At 35.1% G+C, this 14973-nt stretch overlaps 1 protein-coding gene across 12 annotated transcripts in view; it reads left to right on the forward strand.

Moving 5' to 3' along the window:
* The window catches only part of LOC137253296 (phosphatase and actin regulator 1-like), a 763209-nt gene that overhangs the window by 726071 nt on the left and 22165 nt on the right, over positions 1 to 14973 (forward strand). For 10 of the 12 annotated variants that reach the window (XM_067789966.1, XM_067789969.1, XM_067789965.1 and 7 more), the window contains one exon: positions 1203 to 1232. The exons of the other annotated variants lie outside the window; for them this stretch is intronic. In XM_067789966.1, the coding sequence (XP_067646067.1) occupies positions 1203 to 1232 (30 nt within the window). The remainder of the gene's footprint in view (positions 1 to 1202; positions 1233 to 14973) is intronic. 12 annotated transcript variants of the gene reach the window in all.

Consider the following 14973-nt stretch of genomic DNA (forward strand, 5'->3'; position numbering starts at 1 on the left):
ATAGCCCCTAAGTGCATGCGCATTGGTCAAAGTCCGGAGTCAAAGCTGAAGAAAAGAAATAACGCAAAGCAACAAACCCCTCATCACCTTAAAATTGCGACAAAAAAATAGTTAGCTTAAAGGCATCCGCCACACAATGTTTATTCGTGACTGCAGTGAATTGCTCTTGGCTGTTGAAGCTTGCTCAGCTGTTTGTTGCGGCCCAGCTGATCTGATTTATGTTGGCATGCCACTTTATTATAGGGTGGTTTTAGGCGCAAATGAGGTTACAGAATTCTTACTATTGTAACTCTAATTTATGCTTATAAACTCTTATTGGAAATAACTTTTTGCTTTGCTATATGATTTCTGTATTCATTCCAGAGGCCCTATATTCTTTTCGTTTTAGATTTAGCGCGACAGAGCTTTTAAGTGCATTTATTTTTTGAGTCTTGACTAAACTTGATATCTTGGTATTTTTAACGGGGTCTTATTTACTATTAGATGATTAATAAGTAGAGAAGCGAAAATCTGTTAAACCAAAACAAAAATTTTAATTGCAATCTTCGAACAAATCAACTTATTCGATGCGTAAGCTTTTGCTTCGAAAGCTTTCTACTGTATTTTAAAAAACTGTTATCTAAACTTTTTTAAACCGATTTGTGAAAACATGCTTATGATTTGTAAAATACGTTTAAACTCACTTCCTTGATTAGTTTTAAATCACAAAAATAATGTTTACAAATTTTTACTCAAATGTAGTTTTCAAAAATTACTGAGTTTTTGTACGTTTTCCCTTAAAGTTTTTTCTTAAAATTAAATTTCACTTGCCTTTCCTGCATTTTTTGTTTTTCGTTTTTCAGCTGCCTTCCTTCAGTGTGTTAATAAACTGTACTTTAACAAATTAAGATTTTAATAAAAAAAAAATGGTTATCCTATTTACAACAAGTTTTTTTAAGAACAAAGAATGCCCGCAATACCAAACAAACAAATCTTTCCTGCAAAAAAGCAAAAACTCGCATAATTTTATTTACTATACTTTCTTCTTTTCTTTCTTTTTTCCTACTTAATTTCACTTTGCAAACCAAAATATGCAAAAATAATAACAAAAACAAATGCTATACGAAATTGTAACAAAATCGTTCACCAAACAAATGAAAATACCAAAAAAAAACTCAAACGCATTTGTTTTGTTTTCGTAATTCGTGTTAACCCCGAATTAGGCCAATACTACGACCACGGATTAGAATATGGTAATAATTTAGATTATGTTTTAACTCAATTTGAATGGTTTTTGTGTGTATTTACTTTTTCACGCTCTCACTCTGTCTCTCTCATTATCTCTTTGGCTCTATTGCTGTACATCCAAAACAAAAACACAGATCCCATACACTCTTGTACACTCTTAATAATATAGTAAAAAATGTTAAAAAATAATTTTTTTATTTATTCACGAGAAAATTAAATCTCTCTCTCTCACCTCAAATCCCGTCATTATACCTTTCATGAAAATGAAATGGTATATTAATTTCGTCACGAAACCCAAAATTGTAAGTCCTTAAAGGAAAATAGATAGACCCACCATTAAGTATACCGAAATAATCAAGTTGAAGAGCTGAGTTGATTTAGCCATGTCCGTCTGTCCGTCTGTCTGTTTGTATGCAAACTAGTCCCTCAATTTTTGAGATATCTTAATAAAATTTGGTGAGCGGGTGTATTTGGGTGTCCGATTAGATATTTGTCGGAACCGGCCGGATCGGACCACTATAGCATATATCCTCTATACAACCGATTTTTCAGAATAAGAGGATTTTTGTAATATCTTACTCGATTTAACAGATTGAAGCTTCAAACTTCACCATATAATTTCGTATATTGCACATATTGTTGCCTGAAAAAATTGATGAGATCGGTCGTATATATAGTATATATCCCCCACAACCGATTGTTCAGATAAGAAACTTTTCGTAATTGCTGCCCCAATCCTTCAAATTTCAACGAATGCTTACGTATATAGCATATATTGTTGTCTGAAAAAATCATACAGATCGGTGGTATATATATTATATACTTCATATGAACTGTCTTTTTGCCCATTTTTTACGGATAGAAGCTGCAAAATTTATCAAATTTCATCAAATAGTTACGTTTACGTCATATATTTTTGAAATACGTGATTCGTAGTCATAGTTTTTACACGCAGACCACAAAAAACCTGAAACTTTGCATCCTCACACAAAGTACCTACCTATTTTTTATTTTATATTTATCTTAAAAATCGTTTAGGTATGTAGATCTGTTCACTATATATTTCTTATCTGATACATCCGATTATTCGGAGATTACGAATGGGATAAGATTAGTGTTCAGCCCCATTCATGAAAGGTATGAAGTCTTCGGCACAGCCGAAGACAGTCCCGTCCTTACTTGTTTTATTTTCTCTTTCTTTTAATTTCTCATTGCTTTGGATGGAGCTCGCACTTATTTTTTAATTTCTTCCACGTTTACTCTCGTTTAAGGGCACCTACACCAATTCTGCACTTCACTTTTCAATATCAAACTTTAAGTTTTCCTCTTGATTTGATTTATGCTTGTATGTGACTATGTGCCCTTACAGCGTAACCTTGTAAACTTATATAACCACACTTCTTTAAAAAATATGCACTTGAATGTATTGATAAAGCATGTTCGTGTCTGTGTTTTTTAAAGAGGATCATTTTTATTATTATTATTTTTTATTATTATTTTGCTTTCATTTTGTTTTTGTTTAATTATAATATTTACGTATTTCCAAGGTTTTCCTTTTCATATTTATATTTATTGAATCAGTGGCAGAAACCTTACTGACTATATAAGGTGGTAGGTAATTAACAAAATGAAGGGGTAGGAGGCAAATCGAATGAATTTACGTTGAACCCTTTCAATTCTAGCAGAGTATGTGCTGTAAATGGGATTCCATATGATAGAGGCGTACTCTAATTTAGATCGCACTAAAGAATTATACAATATACTCCTAGTGTATGGGTCCTTAAAATCCTTCGCATAACGCCGTAAAAAAGCTAAATTAGCATAAGCTTTTGGTATAAGATAGTAAAAAAGGGTTAACGAAAGTGAACGAAGAGTCGAAAATTACACCAAGATCACGAAATTCTTTGACCGAGGCAAGATATGTATTAGCGATATAGTATGTTGACGTAAGCGCACTTGTAGATCTAGAAAACGTGACATGCCAACATTTGCTACTGTTAAGTCTCAGATGATTATTAAGAGCCCACACATTAAGAGCATCCAAATCTCTCTGTAGGAGCAATGCATCAGATACAGAGGTGATACACCTAAACAGTTTTAAATCATCAGCATAAAGTTAATAATTTGAATGCTTTAAATATAAGCCGACGTCATTAATGAAAGTAACAAATAGGATTGGACCGAGAATACTACCTTGTGGCACCCCAGAAGTTCCCAAGAACTCATAGGACCTCATATTCTCGATTTCAACAAATAAAATTCTGTTTGTCAGGTATGAATTTAACCATGACAGAAAGGTTGAATGGAAACCAATGTATTCAAGTTTCCGAAGAAGTATTTTATGGGACACTGTATCAAATGCCTTAGAGAAATCTGTATATATAGTATCAACTTTGTTGTTGTTGTTGTAGCGATACGGTTGCTCCCCGAAGGCTTTGGGGAGTGTTATCGATGTGATGGTCCTTTGCCGGATACAGATCCGGTACGCTCCGGTAACACAGCACCATTAAGGTGCTAGCCCGACCATCTCGGGAACGATTTATGTGGCCAAATTAAGCCTTCAGGCCATCCCTCCCTCCCCACCCGCTAGTTCCATGAGAAGCTTGTGGTCGCCAGAGTCTCGTCTGTTAGTGAAACAGGATTCGCCGCGGATAGGTGAGGTTGACAGTTGGGTTTGGAGAAGCTATATATTGCGCTAGCAACCTGAAGGGTTGCGCTACACAGCCCCTTGAATCTGATATTTTAGTCGCCTCTTACGACAGGCATACCTACCGCGGGTATATTCTGACCCCCTAACCTGCTGGGGATAGTATCAACTTGATACCCATCCTTAAAAGCAGAAACACAGTATTGAGAAAAAACAGCTAGGTTTGTCATTGTTGAACGACACGCAACAAACCCATGCTGACATGGATCGATTATTCCTTTAATAGCAAAAGCCAACTTCTCCTTTACTACTTTCTCAAACCGTTTTGAACAGGTTGATAGTTTAGAGATTGGGCTGTAGTTTACTACCTCGCTCTTATTTCCAGACTGGAAGATTGGAGTAATAGAAGCCAATTTCCATCGATCAATGAAAACGCCAGTTGACAATGACACATTAAAGATATGGCACAACGGCACGCATAGCGAACTACTACATTTTTTAACCAAAAAAGAAGACAGCCCATCAATATCTTTTTATAAAGAAGATTGTAGGGACGAGATGCCAATAATAATATCTGATTCCGATAACAATGATGAGCCAAAGTCCAAGGAATTAGCTGTATCAGAACCAACCCTAGATATGAAAAAATCAGAAAAAAGGTTCACTGTTTCCACTAAACTGTTTGAACTAATGCCATTAAAATTGACAGAAGTTGGAATATTGGAAGAACCGTTTTTTGTACGGATTTTGCTTTAACTCTTCTTCGAAACGGGAGATGTATTTATTATATAAAAACTTATCAAGTACATTGAACTGTTTCATGTATAATAAGTATCGATCTCTAAAAGAAAAGTCATTCGTTGCTTTAAAAAACTTAAAATACTTATTTCTAAGATTTTTAAGCTTTTTTAATCTCCATAAGTTAGCGCAAATGCGCCAAGCTAATTTCTGGCGCTGCTCCTTAATGCCTTACTGGCTCTATTTCCGACATTTTGCCTCAAGCCTAAAAATTGAGCATTTGCTCAGACTCAATTTTTAAAGTAAAAGTAATTTGTTTATTTTGTTACAAAAACAAAATACCTAACTCTTTCTCATAATCTCACGTCTGAGCAAAAGCTCCGTTTTTATGAATGATGCCAAATGAGTTGAAGTGGTACTATAATTCCGCTGCTAATTCAGCTTTTAAGCCAGATAAATTCTGTGATCATAGGCAACAAACGCCTAATCATTTCCTTGTGGCTTTCGCAGTACACAGCAACTTTCGGAAGTCGTATCCGTCTATACACAGATGTTGATCGTTGTTTCTATTGGTCCTAGTTGTTGTGAGCCATTGTTCTAGCATGGCTGACGCCACTGGCGCAGTCACGCGCTACGTTATCACGAGCACCAGTGGCGCCACCCTCGGTATCAACGCAATCACTCAACACCGCGTAGAGTTACACAGCTTTAGATAGAAGAAAAACGCAAGTTAGTCGATACAGTTCGTCATACTGTTCGTTTCGAGGGACCTAGAGGAGACAAATAATTTCACTCCGTAGAGCTCTCAGTCTTAAAGGAGTTTACTTCTCTCGTTTTTGTAAAATAGCTGCCTTCTAGAAAATCCCCTATATCTGACAGTTTAAAGAGGCCAAAGCCATGAAGGGCGCTAATATTTGTCAGAGATAACTTCTTTCAGGGCAGCCACAGCGGTGTCGGAAGTTCCCTCAGTTTACAACCATGGAGCTCCCAGTTGGCTCGTCTGGCATTCCTATTAGTGATTTTACTAGGACATTATTCTTCAAGGGAGAATTGTATGTACCGCTAGTCAAAGTAACAGCGTCCCGAGAGAACAATCGGCCCATAACCTCGGGAGGCCAGCTCTCTAGAGATAAGCGCCTGGTCTGAAACTTCTTTCCTAATTTCAATAACACAAGTAGGGTCATGGCCAAGATACATAAACTCTTTTTAAATATAAATGGTGACGCTGGTGGTTAAACAAGCTGTTCTGGACTAAGACCGCAATTTAATAAAAGTTCCTCCAAAAAAGCATTAATCACTGAACTGATAAATGGATTTCCTTTCCCATGGGCTCTGTTAATTGAAATTGTTTTAACTCAAACCTAAAAAAAAGTTATGGATTTGGTATAGAAAAGATATAGACTTGTTATCAAAAAGTTAACTATTTTCTTTATGGCAGTGTTACTTTGTTATAGAAGTTATAGAAACGTTTTCGATTTAATTTAAAAAGTTATCGATTTGGTATCGAAAAATTAGCGATTTCTTATAGGAGTGTTAGCGATTGGTTATCTATAACTCATCGGTGTATTAAGAAGCAGATACCGACAAAATATTGGAATCGATGGAACATTTGAAAGCCTTCTACAGCAAGCCGATAAGGATCCGATGATTCGGCGGTAACAAGTCTAAAACAAACCGATAACTTGACGGAAATAATTTACTATCGATAACAGACCAATAACAAAAGGTTGAGTCGACGATAACAAGACTTATCGGCATCGGTTGTTACCGATAAGAAGCCGAAGAAGCTCGTCTCAAATTATTTGATTCGGCCAAAATTTCCTCTGTTGTAGTTTAACTTCAACAACCTCTGGGCGAGCTGTAGTTAACCTAAAAACATTCGTTTTCTGGACTTAAACCTGTACTTTCACTCGGTACCTCTTCTTAAACATCCCTATGTTGAATTGTATGTATACTCCACCTAGTAAATTCCTATGAAACAGCTTTGAATGCATTCAAATAAAATATATATTATATATATATATATCTATATATATATATTTTTTTTTTATTTTTATTCCAAAGGACTAACATTGTAACAAAATTGAGATATTTTTCCGCTCAGTTAACCAATGTAAGCTACAGTATTTTATGGATACATACATATGTGTGTACAAATGTTTATCTTTAGTTATTTCAAAAGTAAAAAAGAATTTTCTGTACACTTGCCCATGTGCATATTTATTTGTCTTAAATAAATATGTTGTATATACGTACATATGTATTTGTATATTCGAAAGTCATACGGAAAAAGTTTGTTTTTATTCAATTCACTTATTCTTCTTTTCAAACTCAACCAAGTGAATATCCGTTTCTACTCACTGTAGTGTTTCATATTTACAAACAAATTGCAATGTATACGCACACAAATGTAAATATGTACATCAGAATGCCATAGCCTCCATATCGTGAAAATTTGCTCACCGTCCCCATGATACATTTGTACCTGGCTTGTGTTACACAAAATAATATTCAAGTTCTTATCAAATAAAATAATTTAGAAAAAAATTTTAGTTAAACGGTTTAATTGAAAACAATACTTAAATGAAGTATTAATAATACTAAAAACTGGAAAATAATTAGGTAAGTCCAAGGTACTAGTCATCACACTCCTCATCAATCTAGGGCGTTGATTAGACAATTAAATAAAAGCGCTGGACGCGTGAAATTTCTAAAAATGTGAGGCATAGCATAACCTTATTAAGGTTCAGTTGGTCTTATATGACTATCAATGGAAATTTGACGCGTCCAACGCTTTTATTTAATTATCTGATCAACGCCCTAGATTGATGCGGAGTGTGATGACTTAGTACCTAGGACCTACCTAATTATTTTCTAGATTTTAGTATTGTTATTACCTCATGTAAGTATTGTTTTCAATAAAACCGTTTAACTTGAAATTTTTTTTTATTATTCAAGTTTTTAGTCTTTATTTAATTGCCGATTATTTCTCATTCTATTTAGTTCATTTAGTGAATCATTGTTACAAGGACTCTTTTCTGACAATTTGTTAAAATCTAGGTCACATAATCCTTCCAAAGACTCTAGTCTACTCGGCGCCACGTGCCCCTCCTCGAATTCCAAAATATTTTGATGTCATTTCTACCGGACTATATGTAATATTTGTTCCAAATATGAGCCAAATCGGACCACAAATACGATTTTTTTGAATATCTCGATTCTTGCACCACCTAGCGGCGATTTTTTTCATAGGTCGCTTTTTTTTATTCTACAATTTTTTTTTCTAAAGGATTTTCCAGATTTTCTGCCATATAAATAAAAAATGTTCACACTTTGTATGGAGGAAACTAAAACACCATTCGGAAAAAAAAATTACCAAAAATCAGTGTTAATTTTGAGGGACCATAACTTGTACTTTGTTAGACAAACCTGAATTGGCTACAAATATGCATACTCGAAAAATTCAATGAAAAAAAATTTCGGACTTTTCGAAAAGGTTTTTTGAGATTGGTTGTCAAAGTTTCGGCTACAAAATTAAAATTTGAAACGGCCAACAGCGAAAAGCATAACTTTGACACGTGATAATATAAATAATATACAATTAAGGCAATTGGGATAAGTTTACAACAACTAAGGCATGACGTGGCTGTATGTGTTTGTAACAGTTCAACCATCGTAGGTGTGCGGGCTCGAATCCCACTCCCCGGAGGAAAGACTTTGAGAAGATTTACAAGGAATATTCGAAACAGCTGTCGCCTTGTCCGACCTGTTGTCACGTTGTTTAAATCTTTCCCAAATTATTAAATTAATGGAAGTGTTTTTTAAAATATCAAAACAAAAAAAACTTACATGACGAATTTTGATACAAATTATTAGTGAAATTGTTCCGTTCGCTGCTGTAAATTTAAAAATATAACAACGTCGCAAACTCAGCCGCAGTGGCAATACCTGGGATAAAAGCCTAACAATTTGGCACACAATTTCAAGAAATGCGTAGCAGCTCCACTTAAAATTATGTTTCATAAAAAATATTATAAATAACTTTAACCGCCTATGCTGTCTAGCCAAGAGCAAGTTAATGTACTTTTTTTACCAAAAATATGTTTCCGTCGTCAACTTAAGTGCTTTCACGCATTCACTTAAGCCATCATTGTCCTAACGAGCTGATGAGTTCATAGTTATGTATGTATGTTGTTCACACGCCAGAACCGTTACACACCAAAAGTCGTTAAAAATATTTGAGATAGGTTTTATGTCACACAGAGGAGGTTAAACGCAACATATTTTTAAATTGAAGTAAAAAAAAAAACAAACGCGAACATTTTATAAAACCTTGCGGTAATAAAGAAAAGGAAGCCTTGCCGCTACACAGCCTGCGAGCCTAATAAATATCCTGTTGCGTTAAGTGCATATACACGTACATACACACACATAATTGTATGTTTATAAAAATATTGTTTAAAAAGTTACAGCTTTTCTGTTACACACAGTTGTGAGCAGAAAAATGGCAGCAAAAATTATTTACAAACCTTAACAATTAAACATTTTTTTATTTGTTTTGTTAATTTTAGAAAAAACTATCTGTAACGATGACATAGTTTTGGTTTGTATTTCTAAACATTTTCGAAAAAACTGAATATTCGAAAATTTTTTAAAAATCTTCATAATAATTTTGACATTTCGAATAAATTGCATAATGATTGCATAGTTTTCGTTTCCATTTTCGAAAAAATCGAATATTCGAAGTGTTTAAAAATCTTCATAATAATTTCGAAATCTTGTATTAATTGTATAACGATTATTACATAGATTTCGTTTCCAATTCGAAAATATTTTCGAAAAAATCGAATATTCGAAAAGTTTTATAAATCTTCTTAATAATTTTGACATCTTCAATTCGAAATTCGTAGTCTAATTTTTTATTAGTCCCATGAAGTAGACATTTTGCAGTCGCTCAAAATGTACAGAGACTGTTTCTATTTCGAAGCGAAAATATAAAAACTGTTTGAAAAAACACAAATCGAAAACAATTATCAAAAATAAATTTTTAATTTCAATTAAATCAATGTTAATTTTGAGAGACCATAACTTGCACTTTGTTTGACTAAAATGAATTGGTAGAAAGAATTGCATACCTAAAAATTCTTAATAAAGTTCAATATATTACATAAAAACTTCGGATTCTCAAATTTTTTGCAACCTATTTTTTAAGTTTCTTTGCATAGCTTTCGTAATTTTTTTTTTAATTAACGAAAATTAAAAAAATATAATTAAAAAAATTGCAAATAATTTGTAATGCTACTTTTGTGCTCGCCAATATACAAATTTTGTTTTATAGTTTGTCTTTTATATTCCAGTCAGTTAGTAAGTACACTTGAAATTGTTGAAGCTTCAATTTTTCTTTTGTAGTATGTACTTCTCATAAAAAAGATTTTTTATTTTTATATTTCCGCTCATTTAAGAAAAAATGTTATGCATAAATCCTAAATTTAATAAAATAGTGCAGGATTTGGAAATCTTAATAAGCATCTTTAGAATTTTACTCTGCAAAGCATTTTCGAAAAATTTCTAAAATCCCATAAATCCAATTATAAATCTTGTTGAAGTTTTACTTTTTTAAGCAATTTAAAAAATGTTTTTAAAAAATTAGGAATTTGCGCGAAGTTTTGAAAAATTTTAAAAACACAAGCAGTTTTTGAAACTGTTTAAACGCATTTTCCAAAAATATTTTCGAAAGTTCGGGAAGTGTTTGAAAATCTTTAAAACATTTTTAAACTTTTACTCTGCAAAGCATTTTCGAAAATTTTCAAAAATAATAGAAATCTGTCTGAGTTTGATCGAATACAACCGCTTTTAAGTATTCCATCACTGTTATCTAGATTTTGTTTCAATAAACGCCAATTTTATTTCTTTTCAGCTGAAATACATGCCAACCTAATATAAACGCACGCAAGTCATTTTCTGTCAAAAATATCTCATACACATACAACTTGTATGAGAGCAATCGAAATTGAATATGCTGCGTGAAAACTTAATTCGATTTCCAATTTTTGTTCTGGGTGCCATTTAGATTTGACGTTTGCATAAATGTTTTACATTATCGCAACGCATACTTATTTTGGTTCGGGCAAAAAACGCTGGTTGTTTGCGTACGCTAAAAACGCAGTGCGGTTGTATTAGGTTGGCATGATAGGACGTTGAAGAAAGAAGTTTTCCGCCGAATTCGAAATCGAAGCTTCCTAAAATTCTAAAATTTAATGGGACACAAAACTGCATACGCGAAAAAATACAAAGAACTTTGTACAAAAAGTTCGAAGTTTATGTAAAATCTTTCCGAATTTTTTCGAAAACGTTGGGTTGACTGTTTTCAGTTACAAAATTCAGAGAAGTTTTTTCATAAAAAACTATGTTTCTCTTGCTTTCTTGTATTGAGGCTGTATGCCAGTATTGTCAGTATGGGCGAGTGGACTCTGACATGTTTTTTGTAAGTTTTTTTTTTATTTTCTTTCAATGGAGACGCCATTTGCTTATAAAAACTATGCCAACTTATTTTCTTTGTTTACGAGCATTGGTTTATGATTTAACTTCTTTTAATGGCAATAAAATAAAATGCTCAACTAAAAGCTCAGATGCTCAACGAATCCCCCCAGCGGGTTAGGGGGTCAGAATATACCCGCTGTAGGTATGCATGTCGTAAGAGGCGACTAAAATACCAGATTCAAGGGTTTGTGTAGCGCAACCTTTTCAGGTTGCCGGCGCAATATATAGCTTCTGTTGTTTTTGTTTTTGTTGTAGCGATAAGGTTACTCCCCGAAGGCTTTGGGGATGTGATAGTCCTTTGCCGAATACAGATCCGGTACGCTCCGGTAACACAGCACTATTAAGGTGCTAGGCCGACTCCCAACCCAATTGTCAACCTCACATATACGTGGCGAATCCTGTTTCATTAACAGCCAAGGCTCTGGCTACCTCGAACTCCTCATGGATCTAGGGGGCGGGATGGCCTAGAAGGTCGCATGTGGTCATAACAAATCGTTTCCGAGATGGTCGGGCTTGGTACCGGAACGTACCGGATCTGCATCTGGCAAAGGACCATCACATCGATAACACTCCCCAAAGCCTTCGGGGAGTAACCTTATCGCTACAACAACAACAACATTCTCAACGAATTTATTTTTGGCGCATTTCATTTCCTTTAATAAACGCCTTAAAATGTGCATTGGATTAAAATTAGTTAGAAGTTGCTGCGTTTAACTCAGTGAGTGAACGCGAAAATAGCAGTGGCATTTTTTATCAAATTTAGTCAATTAAGTTTTCCTTTTTTATTTCGATAGTTTCAGAAAAAAAGAAAAATTAATAAATTTTATAACTGGAACTATGCAAACTAATCTCAAAAAGTTTTTAGAAAAAATTTAAAAATTATAAATAAGTTTACGAAATTTTTGAACTTTTTATTTTGATTTCTTTGAATTTTTTCGAATATGCAGTTTTATAGCCCCTCCAATTTTAGTCTAACAAAGAGCAAGTTCTAAGTTTCTTAAAATTCGTTTAGATTTTTGGAAATTTATTTTCCGAAGAGCAATACAAATTTTCTCCATATGAAAATAAGCCATGCATCCTTCGTATGGGAAAACATTTCTCAAAAATCAATACGCATTTTGAGAGACCCATTACTTTTACATTGTTAGACTAAACTTTGTTGAGCTACAAAGCTGCATACACAAAAAAATTCTGAAAACTACGAAATGTTTCATGATATTGTTTTAGAAAAGTACGAAATGTTTGTAAAATTTTTTCGAATTTTGTCAATTTTGCGATCGATTTGCATTGTTTTAGCTAGAAAATTGTTGGCAGTTTATTTTTAAGTTATAGAAAATAGAAGAAATTGATTAACGAAATTTGATAAATATTTTTTGTTCGCTGATGTATTTCTTAAGTTCCTGAATATATTGTCGAATGTCATGCAATACTTTTAATGGCTCTCTGTTGCTCACAACAATATCACTTTTGCTCCGTTTGGCTCGATCGATCGATTCCAGTTTAATAACACGGAAAATTAGCTCCGCCATGCTTTAGCCTCACTATGGCATACACTTAAAGCGAACGGTTCAATAAATCGATAGATATTCATTCACTGCTGGCTGGGGGGGGGGGGGGGGGGGGGGGGGGGGGGGGGGGGGGGGGGGGGAATAGATCCCCCATCGTAGTCGGTAATGTATATATGTATATGTATATTCAGGTTTAGTCTCAAAAACACGTCTCAAAAAAGTCTCAAAAAAGCGGTGCCGCTAATTACGATGAGTATAGCAACCGTTCTTTAGCGGTCGTAATATAGTGGCACCGTTTTCCGAGGAAACCAAGCCTTAAGATCTTTGACTTTAACTATCCTCTAAAATACTACAATCTATTTAATTTTAAATCTAAAACGTTTTCAAAACCTCTCAGAAATAATTTCATCAACAGCTTTGTTAGCAATACTTACGGAAAATAAATATTTTCTCAACCTATGTACATACATTTTATTGTAAAATCTTAAACAAGTGAAACATACATGCCCTCTTAATTATGTCGCATGTTAAATTGAAGTAATCGCGGTGAACCCAGGCAGCAAACACACAAATGTGGAAAAAATGTGTTATCGTTACGCCTCAACAAACTCGACAGTTTCAATGCCTTGTAAACGTAAGCTATCTCGTGCACATACAAAGTGCGTAGGTAGTCAAATATAAATTTTTACGGCTCAATGCCTAAGCACTCTCTGTGTTAAATTCTGTTGACATTGCCATTTACGCTCTACTGGATGAGCTTTAATTTCGCCTTACTTGCGGTTTTTATTTACCTGACTTGAGAGTATTTGCCTTTTGTGGTATTTAAATAAGCAATATTATAGAATTAAAGGCTTTGGCAAAACCTTTTTGGCCACAAAAGCAAATAAATTGTTGCGGAAGAGTAGACTATGGGCTCTTTAAAAAGCAAGTAAAAATGTTGGTGGCACAATCATGATTTTAAAATTACTGAAGGTCGAAGCAATTGAACAGTCAAGGACTGAAATAAACATCAATTTGGCTCCTTTCGGCCACCAACCACAAACAAATCGATTTGGAAAGGAATAGCACGGAAAATTAGCACACCATGTTTTGATGCGTTGGCATCGCCATTGCGCATGGTCGGTTCAACAAGCCATCGACGTATAATTACTGCTGCCCGAATCATTGTTATCAATACGTGGCTGTAGCGAACATGTAGCCGAGCAGTGGGAGCACATTTCTTGTTCACTACGTACCGGTGCTGCAGACACTAGTGGCTACTCTCCTCTCGTATGGACCCTAGTCATAGACGATCTCCTTCAGTTACTGAAATTCGATGGATTTGATACACAAGGGTAGATGTGTTAATAATCTGCATCTCAGGTATGCACGCGGAAACAATATCTTCCTGCGCATCATAGAAACTTGGTGTGACACCAAAGCCGCTTTAAATCCTAACAAAGCTGCCCTAGTGCCATTTACCCGGAGAAGAAAAGTATCCATGCCAAAACCTTCCCTGAGTTAAACAAAGGAACAAGAGCTTTATTCGCTTGCACTCGACTCCGTGGCTTGGTATAGTGGACATTTATTACAGTTGTTGTTGTTGTTATTGTATTAACGATAAAGACGCTCCCCGAAGGCTTTGGGAGTGTTATCGATAGATGCGGTACGTTCCGGTAACAGAGCACCATTAAGGTACTGGCCTGACCATCTCGGGAACGGTTTATATGACCACATTCAACCTTCTAGGCCATACCGCCCTCCCCACCCCTAGTTCCATTAGGAACTTGGGATCGCCAGAGCTTCGGCTGTCAATGAAACAGGATTCGTCACGGGTAGATGAGGTTGATAATTGGGTTGATGAAGCTATATATTGCGCTGGCAACCCCTTGAGAGGGTTGCGGTACACAACCCCTTGAATCAATTTGGTATTTTAGTCACCTCTTACAACAGGCATACCAACCGCGAGTATAGCCCCCACCCCCCCCCCCCCCCTGTTGCGAAGCGAATTGTCAACTATTTTTTCTCAGTGTCCGAAGATCACACAAGAAACAGCAATCACAAAACTAAGCAAACTGTGTCGGCTATTATATTCTATTGCCCTAACGGGTGCGATGAGAACGTCCTCTGCTGGTGCAGCTAGTGCCTTAGTGGGAGTATCTGCGGGTTCTCGCGCATCGGGGACATAAAAGTAATGAATAGGAAGACTACTTAGCCAAGTAGGATGCTATAGTAGCATTCGATTATCCAGACTAGACTAAAGCTCATAGTCAACAAACTGATTGGACCTTATCAGTGTGGCTTCAGACCTGGTAAATCTACTACTGACCAGAT

The sequence above is a fragment of the Eurosta solidaginis genome, chromosome 5 (genome assembly GCF_040869045.1).
Source record: "Eurosta solidaginis isolate ZX-2024a chromosome 5, ASM4086904v1, whole genome shotgun sequence".
Classification (NCBI taxonomy): domain Eukaryota; kingdom Metazoa; phylum Arthropoda; class Insecta; order Diptera; family Tephritidae; genus Eurosta; species Eurosta solidaginis.